Below are 20,647 nucleotides of genomic sequence, written 5' to 3' on the forward strand. Positions count from 1 at the left end.
AGACATTAGAGTAGTCGAAAAGTATGGGTAGGCGATTGTTGCCACCTCTTCTGAAATTTTTACCCAATAACAATTTATCTTTCGACTTAACAGTTTTTCAGCCACTGATCTAGCTTCTTTTGTATAGCAGTGTCCTTTGACCTGTATGCCAAGCCAGGTAACAACAGGACTCTAACTCTGATGAATCCCAAAAAGTCTTTTTATCAATGGAGGCTGCGAGTTCCTTCTAACTATGTGGTGAGACTGGTAGTTGTCACTTTGAATGGTGTCACTCCAGAGAGCTGTGCATCACACCACTTATCAGCATATGATTTCCTTCTTCCTCTGCAGAACAAGATCATTACAAGGTATGATAGCACAGAACAAAGATGTTTTATTGAGCTGTACAGAAACTCTCTGAAACTGTCACGATATCAAAATTATATCAAACAGGCTTCCAAAATGTAAGACTCCAAATATAACTTAATTAAAAAGCTTGTATAAGGCTATAAAAAGATCTTCCACATTATTTCCTCCCCCTGCAATGAATTATAAATTCCTGTGGATTTTGTTCTACATTATGACTATTTTTTACTGGTTTTGATTTCATGCAGCTGCTGTCACAACTCAAAAAGACACAGACTTTAAGTTTTTTGGATTTTTGTATTCTATTACTTTTAGAAAACACATGTTTTATAACAGTCCAGTCACAGGCAGATTGCTGTTCATAACAGGGGTGTTTTGTCTATGGAAGGCTCCATCCGCAGAGTCACTGTGTAGTCCGTTTGCATATGTGGGATCAGATGATCTTGTAACCTTCAGTGGCCATGCTGCTCTCACTTTCCAGAGTCAAATTTCATACATAGACATGTTATCTACCATGAATCTGTCTTCATTAACAAAATAGACAAACTGGTTTGAGAATCTGGGGATGGATGGTCTCAAGAGGGAACTACTTTTTTTTATGAACTTTTAGGAGGAGACCAGCTGAGCACACAGAGTCAGTTAGCAGTGTCTGAAATGCATTTATTTAGTCACACTTTAACTTATTTGAAATGAATAGGTGGTCCTCTTCATCTCTATTAACAGACTTCTCTCTCTCCTTATGCAACAAGCCACAAGACTTGCCATTGTTGGCAGACAAGGCCAGGCATGGCGTGAACACAGGGTTTTTGTAAGGAGTTAGACTCAGGTTGTAGCATAACATGGAGAGTCCCGTTCCTGATGCTGGACTGTATCTGCTCTGCTGCTGACTATGGGTTATTGCCAGGACTGTTAGTCCATTGTGCATTATTATCAATGGCTCAGCTTTTTAAGAACCAGAAATGTAGAGTCAACCACATGCATGAAAGAACCAGGAAGCTATGAAAATCCACACAGTTGTAAGATATAACGTGTTCAGGGAATACTGATGGAGTAGGTTGTAAGATGGACAGTTCAAGAATGTGCATTGATGCCTGGCTATCAAAGAACTGGAACAGAATTTGGTGACTGAAATGATGTTAAAAGCTCTATGGTACCTCAAAAAAAGTTGACTTTTTTGGTTACTTTTATAGCCAGCCTAGCAAATGTGTCTTTTTGCATATGCCTATCAGTTTTCTACTTAAGCTAAAGGCAGCTAGTCACATACTTAGGACAGATTCAGTAGAACCAATAACAACTCCGATATCCAGACAGGAATTATCATATTATAGGCATTATTCCCTGATGTCCATGTCTGGGATCACACATGGTGACTAAAATTATTCTCACCAGTTTCAGTAAACTGCAGTAATACAGCCGTTCAGTGACAAATACTAAAAAGTGAGTGAGCTGAGATTGCAAGATGTACTGTAAAAGTAAGCATCTCATGTAGACAGCTCTTCTCATATGTGCTTGCCTTGCTTTTCTGATGGTACTGTAACAAAAGGTACAGGAAGAAGAAAAGCCAGGCTGTCAGCTGGGTAGAAGATCAAGATGCCGAAAGATTTCCACATGGCAGTGGGGAGGGGACTCAAATTGTTCATTTTACAAAGGATTTGACAGGTATTATGATAGAAAGGATTTAATAGATTCTACAAAAGGGAAGCAAACCACAGATCCATTGTGTAGTGTCTCACATGAAATGGGAGCAGGGAATAGCCTGCTAAAAGCAGAAGAGGACTATTTTCCATTTAAGGTTCAAAATTTTGATTTTAATGCTGCCACTCTGGATCTCCCTGACAAGTCTAAGACCTTGATGCAGGGCTATGATGGAAATACTCTCTTACCATGAGGTCTGATCTTAATTGTTTTAATTTGATGTGCATAGAAAAAGAGAAAGGTGTTAGAAATTTTTTGCATGCAGAGTTGTAAATTAATGAAAATAAATCCAAAATATGCTGTGGATTTCAAAATGGAATAAATAGAAGAGTGAATTTACAGATGCAAAAAATAGCAACTCAAATTACAAGTGGTGGTAAGTATTCAAGCTTCAAGACAGAAATTAAATCCTCGTTATTTAAACAAAATAAGAAAAATAAGAAGAAATAGTTGCCATGCAATAGTTGCTACATCTTGTGTGACAGCTTTTGTGACACGAAACCAAGTTGAGTGTTAATAGATTGGAAAAGCTTTGGGCTTGTTTTCTGTTGCATTGGTGCTGTACAATACTGTTGCACTGGCAGTTATTGCCTTTTCAGTGCTACCATCTACTACTCAGTATCACTGTCACTACTGAAGTAACATAATCTGGCACTGCCTTTCTGATGCTTCTACAGGTCTGAAAAATCTAGGGCACCTGTTAGGCAAGAATATCTGTGATGTTCACCCTGAGTGACTCAGCCTCGATGCTAGGAAACTCTAACGTCTCGTGTGGTATTAACTGGTTGGAAGAATAAAAGGGAAGTGGTAGCCAGCAGGATACTTCTGAAACACAGATGACCAGATCAGTGTTATTTCTGCCCAGTTTCTCAGCAAAGATGACTGGAATGTGAGAAATGTTTGGGTTTTTTTTAATGCAATCTTTGTCCTATTTCAGATGGTGCGGACCTGGGGCCTGGACTCCTGTTGTACGTTTAACTTCATCAAGTAATGTAATGTTGCTTACCTTCTCACTGGACCGAAGAGAAGAAAGCAACATATTAAAAGCTCACTTTCAAGCCATTCCTAAAACCAGTAAGTAATTAAGAGAAACAACCATCTGATGTAAGCACACTTATTCCTTGTGTTGCCTCTAAAATGTTGATATTGCCTGAACGTATCTGGGGGGAGGGAATGTTGGCATATAAGTTAGGGAATTGTCATTCTGATCCACTTTAAAAAAAAAAGCTGAGAACTGCACAAAGAAAACCGAATATCATTTGGTCTGGGAGCTTTTTTTGTCTTCCTGATTACTACTCAAGTCATCTTTCCCAGAGATTACTCTTACTACACAGGTAGCACTGTTATTCATCAGCGACGGTAGCAGAGCAGCCCGTCAGATAGCACAACAGGCACTCTATGTCTAGCCAAAGCTAGATAGCCCCAGTGGCAGAGCAGCACTTTTATCATTTTTGGCAATCTATCCCCAGCTCTGGAAATGCCTGTTTAATGAAAATGGAAAACAAGGGCAAACACTTACTTCGAATGTGTCTTTGGTCCTGCTCTGAAAGCACTGTTTAGTGCAGTTAACTGTATAAGAAAGGTATGATCAGGACCCATGAAGTGTATTCCAAACCTATGGAGTACTATGAATTTTGCTGGAGTTCTGGTGATTAGTGAAATATTCTGAATATTGATAAACTGTATTATTTTACAAAAGATACAGGGGCTTCACAAGTGAAGCCACAGTTATTTGGTGAGGTCTAAGTGAAGGAATTTTGACAATTAAGCACATGACTATTTTTTAACTTGTGGAATAAATCATATAGTATGTGGATAAACTTCTCCGAAGCTTGCACACTTCAGCTTGTTTCTGTGGATGCTGCTTATGCAAATACTCATCCCATGCATGTTATGAATTAGAATTGCTTCATTGTTCTGAAGATGGGCACTCCAAATTATGTACAGCCCAGGTTTTGCCACAAAATTTTGCTGTTTTCAAAATTATCTTAATTTCTGTTGTATTTACATTCACTATGTTACCTAAAGGAAACCAAAAGCACTAAGGACTGGATATCTAGGAGAGTTCTTTGTAGAGCATAAAACCTCAAAGATATTGTTCAAATGTGGCATGAATTTTTTCAGACTGAGAACTGACACACAAGCTTCCTGGTTTACATGAAATTAATCAGAGGTTTCACTTCATTAGGCTGATTGCTTTTTCATTTTTGAAAATGTCTACAGAAAGGTCAGAAGTAAATTGGAAGGGGAAGGTCTGTTGTATCTGCATTTAATTGCTTTTTCCACTTACCATCACAGAACTTTTTAAAAAAGAAATCCAGTCAGAGGTGTTTTGTGCTTATCCTTAATTGTAATTTGATCCAAAAATAAGATACATCCAGCATGATAGGAAAGTAGAAGTTACATGATTTTCTGTTAATATAGGCAAAACCTGAGTTTAATATTGTCATGAGTCATTCTTCTAATTCTGTACGTAGAGAAGGGTCCTAGCAAGCAAAGTAGGCTGTGCACTTTAGCCCAGCTGAGATAACTGTGTTCCTTGCTGATATATTTCTCTCCCAGTGTGTGGTGGTCATTATATTTCCTGGAACGGGACACTGAGTTCCCCTTATTACCCAAGTTACTACCCACCAAACATTGACTGCAGCTGGATCATCAGAGTAAGTGCTGGGAACTCTTCTGAGTAGTGATGACTTCATTTTATGTGATTTAGACATAAATTCGATGTGGGTGAAATGAGGGGAAAACATACTAATACCACTGCACCTGACTTCTTCTCAGGCACCCGTTTCTTTCCTGTTCTGTGTAAAAGTGTCAGCTGTGGGAAGGAAACATTGCCAGCTTCCAAAAGGTTACAATTCATGACAGAAACAACGTGGTGGATAAGATGACAATTCCTAGCAGCCAGAGCAAATTGCTAATAATCCAGGCTTTGCTTCTATGTCAGAAAGAAAAAATGTTTACGTAAATCGTGCCTCATATGATGAATACCACACTGTATTTCCCTGAATTCTGCAGAAACACGACCTTCTCTGGCTCAGAAAACCAGCTCTGGATTTCCAGCAAGCCTTTTGGCAGGACTTAGAATCTGCTCGTGATTTCCACCAACTTACTCGTGTTTAGCTGTTACTACATTAAGCATTTCACTACTTTTTTGAATTTCCCTGGAAAATAATGTTCTTCATGTCTTTGAGTTGGTAACAGTCTCTTCCTCTCACCTGATCAATTAAAATTATTAGCAGCTTGTAGCATGAAACTCTCATCTATGTGCAAGAAAGGGAAGAAAAAGGCTTTCTAAAACAGAGGTCATAACTAGTTGAGTGCCCACCAGCTACTATAGATGTCTTAAACTAACATAACCTACTGGAACATGTGGCAGTGCAAACATAGCATGAACCTCAGATATAGTGCTTTGTGCTGACTGCAGGAAGGCTTACACTACTTTATCTGGCACAGTATGGCCAAAGTTGGGCTTAAAAAGTTTTCCAAATATGTTTAAAACAGCAATTTTTTCGGTTCTTCAAAGGTGCTGATTTGCATCATAAAAAGTGCAGTATTTTCAATCTGATAATAAGTAAAACAAAATTTACCATCTTAGAAGCACAGGCCTTTTCATTCTGTGGATGTATCTGTCCAGATATTTATCCTTTTATTTTCAGGCACCATTGCCTGGCTACAAGATCTCATTAAAAATCCTCGTAATACAAATTCAAGAGAAGTCTCCAGGGTCCAGTAAATGTGATAAAGACTGGTTAGAAATTGATGGGGTTAGGTGAGTAAATATGCTATTTTCTGACTTATTAATTTGCACTTTGAAGTTCTGTGCAATACACTGTACTTGAGAAAAAAGCGTCTTGCCACTTCCAGTACAGAAAGAGATATTTCAACAAGAATTGGCATGCTTCCACTGAGTTTCAGCAGAATAACATTCTTAATCCTGCCCTAGTAACGAACACTTGTCATTATGTTATTTTAAGCACCCTGCTTTTTCTCCAGTGTTAGGCTTTTGCTTACTCTGTTGTTCCCCTTAAGAGCAATGATACAGAAAACTGCAGGATTTTATGCAGCTGTAGTTGAACTGTAAATTCCTGGCAATGGTCTTGACATGAGTGAAGAGCTCATGTCATCTGCAGTTTCATTTTCGATATCACTTACTCTTCAGTGATTGTGATTGTTTTCTGTAAATAACACAAATTGCAATATGAGTGCTTAAAAAAACAAAACAGTATGCAGAGTGATTTGTCTCTTGGAAGAAGCGTGTTGAAACCAGCAACAGCTGTTGGATTTGCCTGTATGATCCCATTGCTGGGTTTGTATTTGCAAACCCAAATGGGAAATCTGAAATAAAACACTCTCAGAAATGGTTTGTATTTATAAGGTAGATTCTGACATTGATCATCTTGTTGTATTTTGGTTCAAAGTCTGCTAGTCCCAGAAAAGCTGTGGAGAGGAAGGCGTTTGTAAATAGGCTTTCTAATACTTCTGTTGGGCTGTTTTAATGCTAAAAAAATAGCTGATCTTTATTGTGTTGTTTTAAAGCTTTTTGGCATTGGTACCTTTCATTAAAAGGAGAGGTAGCTGGATGGTAACGATTAGTTTGGTTAGAAATTAATTATTCTCACTTTTGCCTTGCTAGATACTGTAAAGCTCTCTCAGAAAACAACAGAAACAGAGAATATGGCTATTCTGTTGCAATCAACTTCCATTCCGATGAACTGGTCACTAACAGAGGGTTTTATATTGAATACAAAGCCTTCAGTCACACAGACCGTAAGTGAATCAGCTCTTATTTTAAGGAGAAACCTCCGAGAAATCACGCTTGACAGACCAGCAACACACAATCAACACGCCTTTTTTCTTAACCTAATTGCAAGACACAAAGGTTTAAAATGTTGTAACATATTTAAGTGAACAAATAAATGTACAAAACTAGATAAAAGATGCTTTTAGAAGCTAGTACTTATTTTCTAACTTTTAATAACACATCTGTAAAATGGGAAGTGAAAGTGAAATTTCCCAATTTCTGTAGATCTAATTATTTGGTGCTTTGCTAAGATCTTAAAATAGCCAAGCTGCATCACGAAAATAGTATAGCAGAGAGCCTCTAAGCATGACTGTTCTGCCAACAGGAGTTGGCTTGATTGAGTGTAGTTCTGTTCATTGCTGACTTAGAAGTATTTACGTATCTCTGCTATAGATTCTTGATACACGTCTTTCATTAGAAATAAGCGGCAGATTTTGTGGTCAGTCATTCTATAGAACTCCGGGATGCCTTTTTAAACCACTGTGTGTCTCTTTCTACAGGAAAAAGTTACAAACTCTACTGTGTTCTATGGTTACTCTGGTTACTGCCTCAAAACTGGTTCAGAAACGAGCCAAAGCCTAGGAATATCTTTTTCTATAGAGAAAATCCCCAGTCTCTATTGCATGTACAAGTCTTTACCTTCTGTGTGCTCTGCTCAGTTTCTTGCACTGAGCCAGCAAACAGGTGGCTCAAAGTCGTGTAATCAATCCTTAGTCACACCCTTAAGGATCTGTATTAAGACTCACTAGGAGGAGTAGATTAACCGTGATGTCTCAGTATCAAGTCGGTAAAGTAAAGGCATTTGTAGAGGGCTGAGAGAGGAGAATGTATTGAGAGCTCTGGTATTCCATGCCAGCCTTGGCTGTAGCAGCAGTAAGGGGAGGGGGGAATATTATTTTCTCCCACATCTTTAGTATGTGCAACCACCTACCTCAGATTAGCTTCTTCCCATTGTTGGGAGCCTACCAAAGCATGGTTATTAAAAATCACAAACACTAGTCTTAGTTGGCCTGGAAAGCAAATGCCAGCCATCAACTGAATGGGACAGGGAACGGTGATGTGAACCCAGAAATGCTACAGATTTGAGCTAGCGCTAGCTGCATAGTGTGGGATTTCCTCCCACGGGCGTCACATGCAAGTCAGTGAAGAGGACTAAATGACTCCAGATTGGAATTGATTAAATAAATGGGGGACAAATGTGTTTGGTCCTTCAATCAGATTTAGCTGTTAATTTGCCTGTGGTGTTAGAAGAGAAAAAGTTTAAGTTGACTTGACCAGGGCAGAAAAAGACTTTTGTCTATTTATTCTTCCACAGATCATAATTTTTTTTTTTTTTTTGCTGGCATGTCTGAAAGAAGAGAACAAACATTTTTGATATATTGCAAAGAAACCCCTTAGCATTGATGCTAGTTGTTTAAGTGAAAGTGAAAGAAATTCTTGGTGAAAGGCTGTTTCATAATGAAATTGCTAGATTTGAAAAGTGTTTGATAATGCACTTATTCACATCAGACAAGTTGGAATGTAGTAGCACAGAGATGAATTTCTACAACATTTTAATGTCAGGAAATTTGTATTTCTAATACTAAGGAGAATGCTCCTCTGTAAAAATACATTACCATAACAAATTGAAGAGGTGTTCATTATTGGTAGTAATTATATATCTGTGCTGAATCACTTTCAACTGTTAGAGTGAGGCAGTGAATATGAATTTAATTTTCTAAGTCCATTTAGGTGAATATTGATTAATTTGTTTCAGACTGCTTGATAAAAATCTTCAGCAGATTATGCCAAATAAGATAATATTTCCTGTTTTAACATTCAATTTAGTTTATAAATGATGCTAGCTTTGGTTTTTAATATCCATTTTAATATTTCCTCATGGTACAGTCCCGTGCTAATGCATTTAGACCATAACAGCATTTCTAGTGCTATTAATTTCTCATTTTTCTAGCTTGTCCTTAGATGTACAGATGGAACGTGCATTCCTTCAAGCAGTCTGAAGGCTGGAAAGGATGCTTAGGTGGTAGTGATGAATTAGGTCATGGTAGGGCAATTATTTATTGTTTGTGTTCCCCTGTAAACAGTTTGGTCCAGGAAGTTTAGAGACTGGCTGAAATGATCTCTAAAATATCGGTGACTGTCTTTAAGATCACATGAAGTATGTAAGTGAAGATCTAGAAGTCTGGAGAAGAGGCTGTGTAATGCATCTCTTTAAAGAGTGGGAGAACAAAAAAAACCCAAAAACAAAAAACAAGAAGGGAATTTTGCACCAATAATTACAAGTTAAGCTTCCAAAAAAAAAAAAAAAAGGCAAGAAGTAGTCCAAGTAAATTATTTGTAAACAATGAAAAAGGTATTAAAAAACAGCATGGATGTTTTTATTTTGTTTTAGTTCTCTGCTGTGAGAGAATATATAGAGGGGAAATTTTACTTTGACACTGTCTTGTGTGACAAACTTATCAGTAAGTAAAGGAAACACAGTGAGAAAAAAAATATAGAAAACTGTTTCCAGAGAATGATTGCCAATGACTCATTACCAAAACTGGAGGATATTTTTATTGTCATTCTGCCAGTACCTGTTATGGAATGTCTCGTAATTTTTGTTAGTGATCTAAATGATGGATTAAAGAAGCTTATGAAATAGGAAAAGCCACACAATAGAAAGAGGAATGTATTTAATAGGGATGTGTTTATAAATGATCCTGACAAGCTGGTGAATGTATATGGAGAAAATGATTTTCCATTCAATAAAGACATGATCTGAACTTAGGCAATCAAATACACATGTGGATTGCCTAAGTTGTTTTTCTGCTGAAAAATGGTTGGAGAGGATAGTGACTCAAAAGCTGACTTGAGAGTCACAAAGTCATAAATTTTTCTGTGTGTCTTGTGTTTGTTTGGTGTTTTATTGTTTGGTTTTTTTCAAAGTGTCAGGCTAGTACGTAAGACAGGATTTTGAAAAGATCTTCCCAGTCACCAGCAGGGAGGCTTTAGCTAGAGTACTCTATCCAAATTGGGCACTGCACATCAAAGAAGATAGGGAACAATGAAGAGATGCCACAAATAGTGATCAGAAGGTAACACAAGGTCAGAGAGTGCAGCACACGTTAGATAATGGAACAAGTCTCTCTGTCACTGGAGGCGATCAAAACCAAGGTAGATTAATGTCTGGCAGAGATGGCACAGTAACATCAAGGTGACCTCTGATAGGGAGTGTAGCACAAGGCTGCTAGCCAGCTATTTGGATTATAAAGCATTTACAGACCTTTCTTATTCAGGTTGTAATCCAGAACAGTTGAACTGTGGGGATGGGAACTGTAAGCATCAGTATAAGACTTGTAAAGATGATGACAGCTGTGAGGAGGACAGTGATGAAAACAACTGCTGTAAGTACATATTTTAGCTATTTTCCAAAAGATGGTGGAGGGCAGAAGCAGGAAAATGCTTATTTTAATGGATAAATGTAGTATTTCTATATATTTTTTCACAGCATGAAGTACAAGTTTCATAATAGTGAAAACAAAACATGCAGAGTATAACCGGTTCTTGGGAAAGTCTAGACAAGAAATTAATGAAGCATAACCCAAGATAACAGTGATTTTAGTGAGATGACCTAACGACAGCTTGCTGGTGATCATGTTAGAAAAGCACTTTTCCCCCAACTGCTGCCAGATCAGTACTAAATAATGTAACGGAGAGAGACATAATAGCTTTGGGACTTTTGCCCTTTGCTATACGCACGGTCTCTTTACTGTAGATCTACCATGGTTATGGACATTGCTGGTACTACTAATGTCTCCCTAGTGACTTTCTGCATTTTGCCTTTATAATTTCTGCCTTGCTTTGAATTTTAAGTCCTTGAGGTAGCCAGGAGTATGTCCTTGTTTGTTGGAAAAAAAAAAACCAACAGAAAACCCCCAAACAAACAACTGATAATAAGAATGATAGTAATGGAAGCCTATTGCTGAGATCTGTCGGGATTCTCACACAGTAAATTGCTATAGTCCTTAGCCAAAAATTTATTGGAAGGAGGTATCAAGCTCTTCCACAATTTTCTCAGCTTTCACTCAAAACCAAAAAAGTTGACTTCCAGATGATATCTGCTGTGAAGATTTAGAATTTGTAATGCCAGTAGTGCTGGTCAACGTAAAACAATAGATCTGACAAGCCTAGCTTGCTCACTTTAGAGTTAAGGAAAATGTGAGTAAGGACAGTTGGAGGCTCTTCTATCTTTCTCCTCATGGACAGTGGAGACTGAAATTAGTGTGATCATTAATCAGAAACAGAAACATTCCCCCTGTCCCCTCTGCGTAGAGGGACCAGTTAACACCAGTACAGACTATGACTTCAAGCAGACTGGAATGTGAAGCTTTGAACAACTTTCACCACTGGGTAGGTTAAATTTGCAAGATGCTTTAATAATTTGAAACCGTGGTTCCAAACACATGACACTACCTTCTCTCTCTTATTTCAGCCTACAAAAGTTGCTCCCCTTATGCATATAAATGTCTCAATGGAAAATGTTTGCTGAAATCAAATCCTGAGTGTGATGGGAAAAGAGACTGTGCAGATGGATCTGATGAAATGAACTGTGGTGTGGTAACATTTATTTAAAAATTAGTTAATGACTTGAGAAACTGTGTCAGGAATTTGTGTTAGGGACAAGCATTATTGTATTAAGAATTGATTAAATCAAATGTGAATTTAAAGAAATGAATCTTGTGGTAATGTCTGTATGAAAATGTCTGTCTTGAATTTTGCACTGTTTCACTTTAAATCCGCTAATCCATTCTGTCTAGGATGACTTATTTCAAGCAACGCACACTTCCAGGAAAAGCTGGTAGGTCTTAGTGTTTGTTTGAGCTGAATGAAATGCAGTCAAGGAGCTGTGTATATAAGAAGGGAAAAGATATGAGATTTTATTTAAGTGAACCTTTGGAAACAACTCAGCTTAGAATAGTGCTTAAATGTCTTTTTGAGTTACTAACCTCTTTAGAAAGCTGTAAGGGAGGATGAGCAAGGATTGGTTTATTCCTGATTTGCCATTGAGTGAAAATGGGCAAGTACCCTTACATTTTTAACAATTGCACAGTAAGAAAATACTTTTTTTCCAATAGCTTTGAGGCCTATGGCTAAAAGTTTATATATTATGCATAACAAAGTGAAATGGCATTGTGTTTTTTGTTACTATTTTATTCAATTATTTCTATTAGCTTGTGGAAGACACCAGGTTAAGAAAACCAGAATTGTTGGAGGTGAAGATGCAAGATCTGGAAAGTGGCCTTGGCAAGCAAGTTTACAAATGGGAGCATACGGCCACGTGTGTGGCGCAACTGTTATTTCCAATCGGTGGCTCATATCTGCCGCCCATTGCTTCCTGGATTCTGATTCTGTCAGGTATGAAGAAGTTATACTGTCATAGAGTATTTGCAGTTTAATAACCTTACAGTGTTGCTTTCAAAAGTCTGCAGTAGCTATTCCTTGTTTAGATAAGTTGATTCAGGGTAAAACTCTGTGACACAAACCCTCAGTATTGTTTTCTGCTGGCTTCAGAAGTCCTAAGTATCTGGAGTAATTATTTTGACTCCATTGCCAGTGAATCCTGCATATAAAACATGCTGTTTTGTTAGATTTAGGGTAAACACCACATTTTTAGAAAGCATGGATTCTCTGAGTAGAAGTTATGGCCTTTTCTCTCAAGAAAAGGACTATTTATTGATAAGTGGAGTGTAAAACTCACAAATGTTCAGTTTAGGTAGTGTAAAGTGAAAAGACATACCTACATGTGGCAAGGAGGAAACAGAGTTTAATAGTGCACTTTTCTGACTTTCAAAGCATGGTGCATTGCAAGGAATTGGTCTTATAGCTCCAGGAAATTATTTTCAAAATGGTAAGTAAAACCATTACTTTATGTTTTAGGAGACAGAGACTATGACTATAGTGGGTGCATCTCTTGTCCTAAGTGGTATTCTACTCCATTCACTTTGGTTTTGGTGAATTTCATCAGATACTGTCAAGTAGATAAAATAGAGTGAACTGACACTGCATTACTTTCCAATGGGATGTTCTAAAAACATTCTCTTTACAGATACTCCGTTCCTTCGGGATGGAGAGCGTATATGGGCTTACATACTATTAATGAAAAGAGCAAACGTGTAGCTATGAGATCAATCAAAAGGATTATTGTCCACCCACAGTATGACCAATCTGTCTCAGACTATGACATTGCCCTGTTGGAAATGGAGATGCCTGTATTCTTCAGTGAGCTGGTACAGCCCATTTGTTTACCCAGCACCTCTAGAGTATTTGTTTATGGAACTGTCTGCTATGTAACTGGCTGGGGAGCCATAAAAGAAAATAGTATGTTCATTTCCTGGATGTACTTCTTGCAAGTTTGTCTTAATTTTAAACTCTAACAATCAAATATTTATAGTCATAAGAGAAAATACCTGGGTTTATTTAATAGGTCTATAAAAAACCCTAGAAAACGTTCCCTTAGCTACAGTCTGTGAATTCTGAATGTTTGCTTGGATGGCAGGTGCTAAGTGCCAATACATGTACTCAGGTGTCACAGACCACTGAAAAGCAAATTATCGTAGATTTACAAAAATGTGCCCCCTTTCATGCTCATGGCTCATTTTATCTGGTGAATAGGTCATAGGAAATCTTACAGGTAAAGAAAACAGTGACTTGCAACTATTACAGAGAAAGAATGTATGTCTACTCCTGTGTTTGACAATATGGGCCCATGAACAGCAATAATTGCAAGAACGTTGTGGATGGTTTTTTGTTTTGTCTGTCTTAACCAAAGGCAATTTAACATATGCCACATGGAAAGTTCTGCCTGCGCAGCTTGGAGCAGCGTGCTGCAGTGGGTGGACAGGAAAAACGCAGAGTTGGAGGGGGGTGGTGGGGGAGCCCACAGGATCTTGGCCCTGGCTCAGCATTAAAAGGGAGCCAGCTTTGAACCCTGGGCTTAGACAGCTCCTCAGCATTGCGGTGGTACCCACAATCGCACTGAGAGATAATCCCTCATGTTTGATCAGAAGCCATATGCTATGATAATTCTGGCGGTTTTAATATGCTTTTTTTAAAAAGGTTTTAAATCTAGAAAATAACATAATAGCCTAACGAATGTAATGGCTTTACAACTGATGCTTTTTAACAAAATGACGTAGGTAATATTTAACAGTCAGTATAATGGTATGTGAAAAAAAACCCCAAACATATTTTTCTATCTTACCTGTTTCATTCCCAACGCACCCTGAGCTGAATGAGCAAACAAACCAAATCCCAGTAGGACTTCCTCTGGTCATCCAGGTATTGAAAAGGTTATGTTCACTGTTGGGTTAAATCATGACTGAGGATATTGAGTTCACAATGACACCTTATGCCAATACTACAGTACAGAATCAAGCTCTTAGCATCACTTGTGACTTACAGGCTTGATTTTTTTTTTTTTTTTTTTTCCCCCTCTCTGTTTCATTCCTCAGCTGATTCCCTAAAAGTGAGAGAACGGAAAAGAATGTAGAAGTTTCATTTACTAGGACTTGGACAATGTTTGGAGCACAAACATAGTGCAAATAACAAAGAGTTTTGGGCACAATTTGAAATAGCATTCAAACTTAGCCACACTGTGTGGAACCTTGTATTATACTGATGATTTTCATGGCTTTTTTATTATTTTCTAGCAGAACAAACTCAAGTTTAGTAGTGTATACAACAGCTTTCAAAAGCTGAGGGCAGGCAGCAATTAAAGGGAGGAGATTTACTCTCCTGCCATCAGCTGGGCAGATTTTGATTTTGGATCAATTATCTTTTGTTTTGACCATTGGTAACTCTGCTAGAAATCTGTACCACCATAACCTCTGCCATTTGTATTTTTTCTAGGTCATCTTGCCAAAACACTGCAGGAAGCTCGAGTGAGAATAATTAACCAAAGTGTTTGCAACAAGCTGTATGACGATCTTATCACATCACGTATGCTGTGTGCTGGGAATCTTAATGGTGGCATTGATGCATGCCAGGTAATCTGGAACTCATAGAGAAACTACAAAGGAATATTTCCTTTCATTGGAAAACTGTTCAGAGCTGTTAGTGGGGTTTATTTTCTCAGTAATAGGGTGAGATGACTTGAGTGTACGGTTAATTTAACGTGGCAATTAAAGGCTCTCCAAAATAAGGAAGGAAATTTGGTATAGATAATCTCTGAATCTCTTGAGAAATGTTGCTTTGCAAGAACACGGGTTAAAATGTGTCAAAACAATTCCTCTTCAACAGTTAAGTTTCCTATAAAAGAACAGAGATGTAAGGATAAAGGGAATAAAGTCAGGGGCACCTGTGTTTTTTGCTGTTCTTATTGATTTTTTTTTTTTTTTTTTTTACTTTTTGATGTCTGGGTGTGAGATTAATAAAATACTGTAACAGTATGATGAGTAATGTATTGCTACAGTTGTTAAATACAAAAGGCAAAGGTAAGATAGGTTCGGTAAATGCGGTTGCAATGCTGCCTTTGAGTTTCAAATGTTCATTCACATGTATAATTACAAGTTTTGATTACATCATGATATCATAAATTATATGACCTAGTTTATTTGCACACACAATCAGAAACTGCTCTTTGAACGTACTTCAGCTGTCTTGACTCTGCCTTCTTTCTCCTCAATTGATAGACTAGTTGTGTACTTCAAAAGTATTTAAACTTATGATGAATATCCACTTTCAAAATTGCAAACATGGTTATTATACCAGTTACTGTGTAAAGGGAGAGAAATGTGTTACTGATTTTAGACTGTGGTAATTTGACAGAATTTTTGCATAATATACAAATTTTACTATTTTAATGTAATAGGATAATTTTTTGCAAGATCATAGCTCATAATACATCAAACTTCTTTATACACAATAGACTATTTGCAGGATGTTCCTGCAGTTTCTAAATTCTAATTCATCAAATTATTATTGTTGTTAACTTTGTGTGCAGTTTGTGTATAACCTTAGACCTTGGAAATGTTTTGCAAAACATGTTGTTTTAGAGGCTTGATGTTCCTCAAAAAAAATGTGTTGCTTAAGAAATGCCCTTGAACACAATGGACATTTTAACCGATTCGGCTATATATTGTACCGATCAATCTGGTTTCTAACATGATATGCTGTGATTGAGCCTTACCGTGCTGGCCCTCTGGGCCTGTAAGTTCTTAGAGTGGGTAGCATCTTTGCTTTTTATTTCTTTTCTGTCACTAGTATATTTCCTCTGCAGTGCTAGAGTGGAATGATGTTGGCAGTTCAGGAAATCGCCACAGCACCTGAAACCCCTTTTACTACAGTTCCAGACTTGTGGGCATCCTGATGTGTTTCACTTCTTCTTGGACACTTAAGCTGTGCATGTACTGCACAGGTTCTCTGAAGCTCCCAAACACCTTTCATCTTTAGATGATGTGACACTTACAGAGAGAAATAAAGTGTTTACTCTTTCAGACTTTATTTTCTTATCGCTCTAGGATGTTTTTTGGTCTTGGTTCCCCTTTTAGGATCCTTCTTCTCTCCACTGGCATACTTTCAGTCTTTTAGAACTGGCTTTGTTCTTTCAGAATAGCCTCCATTCTCAAGTCCCTTTGAGATCAGCCTTTTGGATTATCAACATTGCCAGTATGACAGCAGCCTGGGACAGAGGAATAACTGTGATGGCTTCTTTTCTTATCAGTAGATAATTTTGTTTGGTTGGATGATGAAAGCTTTCTCTTGTTACTCTTCTCTTGGTACATGGCTTTCTTCTGACTTCTTCCATCTTTTACCTCCAAGTGGGGGCAGCAAACAAAGCCCAGGGTCAGCTTGGAGGCTGCTGACTGCCTTGCATGCAGAAGGAACAGCTGCAGAGATGAGCTGCATTCATAACTGCTCGGAGTTGCATGAACTGGTCTGTTCACAGGAGGCATACAAGGTTAAAGCAATGAAGGACACAAGGCATTTGTGAACCCAAACGCATTTTGATCCTGTCAACTAAACTAAATGGGAATTTTTGCTTTTCTAAGGTGCTGCACAGACGTACATGTTCCCTTTGAGAAGCCAGTTCTTATTTGCATGTTTCTTAGTCTTTGTTCCTTCCTCTCCCTCTATGAATGTAGACACAGTCTTGATTATGAAACTGCTGATAACACTTAATTGTGCCTGGTTTGTTTTTTGGTTTGGGGTTCGTTTAGGGGTTTTGTGTTGTTGTCTTTTTGGTTACGGGGTGCGGTATCTTTCTATTCCTATTTAGTACATAGTATAAGAGTTCTGCCTTCCACCTGTGAACAATTTCTGGTCAAATGGTAGCAGAATTCCCATTTTCCATCCCTGTCTTCTCCTTTCCCCATTCAGCCTGTGATCAGTTGCTTTATGAATCCTCTAATGGGGGACATTAGCAATGAGTAATTTTTTAAACTTCTTCTTGCCATTGCTTTATATTGATTAGTATGCTACTTCTGTAAGTTAAAATAAATTGAATAAATTTGACATCTAGCTGGGTACATTCTATCCAGAAATAAGATTCTAATATTAAATTATAATTTTAGAAAGGGAGGGGCAGTTATTTACTGTCCTTAAATAACCTAACTTTTGTTACAGTGCTCTGTGTGTGTGTAGTTATGTGTGCCCATGCACTAATGGCTGATCTCCCTTCATTTTAGGGAGATTCTGGAGGTCCCTTGGCCTGCACAGGAAAGGGAAATAGGTGGTACCTTGCTGGCATTGTGAGCTGGGGTGAAGGATGTGCTCGGCGCAATCGTCCTGGTGTATACACTAAGGTGACAGCACTTTATGACTGGATTCGTCAGAACACAAACTGATGTGCCAAGGAGAAAATGCAGATCATCTCCCTTATGAAAGCTGCTTCCTACAGTGCTCTATCACGTCCATCTCTGATGATATTAACATGAAAATGCCATTGACTGTTTCTTTGTGAAAGACTGTATTATCTTAATGAAGAAACCATCATTTGTTGCTCACCTACCAGTAACTGTTCAGATTCAGAGATAATTCAGACTTATTGTGGATTCATCTTTCTTATCCCTGGTAGCAGAAACAGCACTGCCTTAAAAACAAACTAAAATGGATTAGAACCTGTAATAAAAATCCAGCCAAATCTCTCTTCTGCAAATCATGTCCCCTCCTTCCATCTCCCTTGCTATCGATGTATATGTTTCCACACGTCGGCTTATTCATGGCTACATCCCACATATACTCAACTCGTATATATTACCTTAGTAATATTAAAGGATTCTAAACATAAATAATTATTTCATGTTTCTTGAAAATACAAATACTGTAATCAGTATAGTGTGCAAAGCTGAGAGTAATTCATTCTCTAGTTATGCTGCCACAACACAACTGTTTCTTTCTGGGCTGTAACTTTTGGGCTGTATCCTGTGTTTTCATAAAGACGTCAGATACATAGCTCAGAAATGTTAGGATGCAAGAAATTGTCATTAAGGAACTGGAAGAGCATAATTTAGATTCTTTAGGATGATGTTTAAATAAGAGGAAAGAAATAGTTTTAATTAATTAAACAGAAAGAAACTTTGGTTCTTTCTTATATTCTCTTTACAGTTGGAACATAGTTATAGGGTCTCATATTTGCAATATGTTACATGTATTTCCCTGTCTCTGGCTGTGGCATGCTCATGAATTTTAATGGGCTCCTGGTGGGTTCACACTGCTTTTCCTCTTGTCCTTGGTCTGCAGCAAGCAGAGTTTCAGGGTCAGGATTTTTGTTTTTTGTCTTTCCCTGGGCTGTTCCCACATGGCCACACGACATTGAAAAGGACATAAAAAGAGAAGGGATTTATGTAGTTGGATGCATCCTTGGACTCAAAGAAAGCAGAGTAGGAAATAACAGCTATGTTCATTTAACCCTAGCAGTAAACCTAGCTTTGATAATTATAATATCCCGATGAGCTGATCAGCCCAAATCTAGCTGATTTAAGGTTTTCAAAGCTGTTTATAAGATTTAAGAATGCTGGTATTCAGTTTAATAAAAGATCTATCTAGATGGTCTTAAGACTAGATGGTCTTTCTAGATGGTCTTAAAATTGTGCTCAGTATTTAGAAAAGTTTAGCTTTCACCTTTAATGTATATATATATATAAAAAAATGAAGCCGGAAGTTTGAATACCAGTCATTGCTGTCCACACAGCACACTTACATTCTACGATGCATAAATATGTGCTCCTTGTTTAGTTTTAGACACACCTTCGCAGCATGTGGGGAAAACATGGGAACGAGCTAGCACTGTAATCTTCACACAGTGAGATTCCCGCATCTAACAATGATATTGTTTTTCCTTCCTTTCTTGGGCTAGTGTTGGGCATTCCCCCTCCCAAATGCTTCTGTCAAACTTGCTACATAAGCTCGACTTGAAGCCCATATATTAGGGGGTTTATTATCTTTAAAGGCTAGTCATTCATTCACATCTTCCTTTTTAATAAACACATGCTAAAAATGCAAGTGGCTATGTTTTATTCATTTGATTGTGCCTCTGAAACTTTAATTCCCAGGGGCAATCAGAACTACATTTGTACCTTGGAGTTTCCTCTTTTTGTAAAGCTGAGCCTAACTTGCTCATTTTACTGAAGCACACATTTAAGGGCACAAGTTTCTTTTCCTTATATTGAAACCAGAGATGTCTTTACTACGGAAGAAAACAGTTTTCCTGCTGTTCTGTTTTAGATAAAAGCCTAAGCCAGAACGTTCAGATCAGTTCTTGACTTCCCATTTTCTTTAAGAGTTTTGCAGCTCCATGCATTAAAAGGGTCAATTACTTCACATGCAAGAAAGGCACCAGTGTGGAAACTGGATCAACCAGATTAAAGAAGCTCAAGAATTTGTAAGGAGCTCCTTCCTCAGATGTAAATAAAAAGGACTTTGCCTTTTCCAGAGTGAGATCTATAATCATTAACTCATTTGACTTAGAAAAACTGTTTTGGTTTCAGACAATTCAGTAGGAAGGTAAGGTCTTTTACTGGGAGTGAAAATGAAATAAATGAAGCTCATCTCCAGCAGGAGTGCTGAGAAACAGCAGGAAAAGGCTTTTTCTAGTGAAGATGTCCCAGGTAAAATCTTGTGGATCCAGACACACGTTTTGATCTTGATGACTGCTCGGTTTCATGCTCAGTCCTCCGGAGTTTTAAGGATTCTCCAGAACAAAAAGGTGGGGTGTGCAATTTGTATTTCTTTTTATTTGCTGAATGAAACAAAGCCGTGCACTCAGCTTGATGGAGTGCCTTTGCCTGGATGGCTGTGACATGACATCAGGAATCTGAATGCCTGGGAATGCTCTAGGCATCAATAGCCAGATGAGTTGCACAATCTGGGGGGAGGAAAAGCATCCTCAGCATTTGGCAGGAAAAAGAAGGCGCCAGTGCTATGAGTGGATGCTCAGCCAGCAAGGGAGGGAGTTGGAGAAAGAGGCTTTGTTTTCCTCTTAATCTGCTGTTCTCTTTGTGCTGGGACAAGAGAGTGAGCAAGAGTGCAGTTACCATCTGCCTGCCCAACCCTTTTGATCCAGAGGGGAGAGAGGTGCTCTGTGGGAAGAAAGGATAAACGTGAGGATGGAGTCAGAGCAGAAGAAATGAGAGAAGGTAGGATGAAGGACACTGGAGGGGTGAGAATCAGCCACTGGCTGCAATAAATTGTTATTAGTGACTCTAAGTAGCATGGGAGAGTTCATGTGGGAAGCTGGTACCCACCAGATCTCAATTCGCGACATGAGTTGTTTCATAAAAGCATGCCCTGTAGAGTATAGGCTGAAATTGAAGGCCATCTTCC

The 20,647-nt window shown here is 38.1% G+C and overlaps 1 protein-coding gene across 1 annotated transcript in view; it reads left to right on the forward strand.

The window, feature by feature from the left end:
• The window catches only part of LOC104289539 (transmembrane protease serine 7-like), a 22,016-nt gene extending 4,346 nt beyond the window's left edge, over positions 1 to 17,670 (forward strand). The window contains exons 7-17 of the mRNA XM_009888497.1: positions 128 to 347; positions 2,978 to 3,114; positions 4,603 to 4,700; positions 5,700 to 5,812; positions 6,677 to 6,810; positions 10,123 to 10,230; positions 11,319 to 11,438; positions 12,058 to 12,241; positions 12,933 to 13,204; positions 14,735 to 14,871; positions 17,512 to 17,670. Of these exons, the coding sequence (XP_009886799.1) occupies positions 128 to 347; positions 2,978 to 3,114; positions 4,603 to 4,700; positions 5,700 to 5,812; positions 6,677 to 6,810; positions 10,123 to 10,230; positions 11,319 to 11,438; positions 12,058 to 12,241; positions 12,933 to 13,204; positions 14,735 to 14,871; positions 17,512 to 17,670 (1,682 nt within the window). The remainder of the gene's footprint in view (positions 1 to 127; positions 348 to 2,977; positions 3,115 to 4,602; positions 4,701 to 5,699; positions 5,813 to 6,676; positions 6,811 to 10,122; positions 10,231 to 11,318; positions 11,439 to 12,057; positions 12,242 to 12,932; positions 13,205 to 14,734; positions 14,872 to 17,511) is intronic.
• Positions 17,671 to 20,647: the final 2,977 nt, after the last annotated feature.

The sequence above is a fragment of the Charadrius vociferus genome, unplaced genomic scaffold, assembly GCF_000708025.1.
Source record: "Charadrius vociferus isolate BGI_N301 unplaced genomic scaffold, ASM70802v2 scaffold487, whole genome shotgun sequence".
Taxonomy (NCBI): Eukaryota; Metazoa; Chordata; class Aves; order Charadriiformes; family Charadriidae; genus Charadrius; species Charadrius vociferus.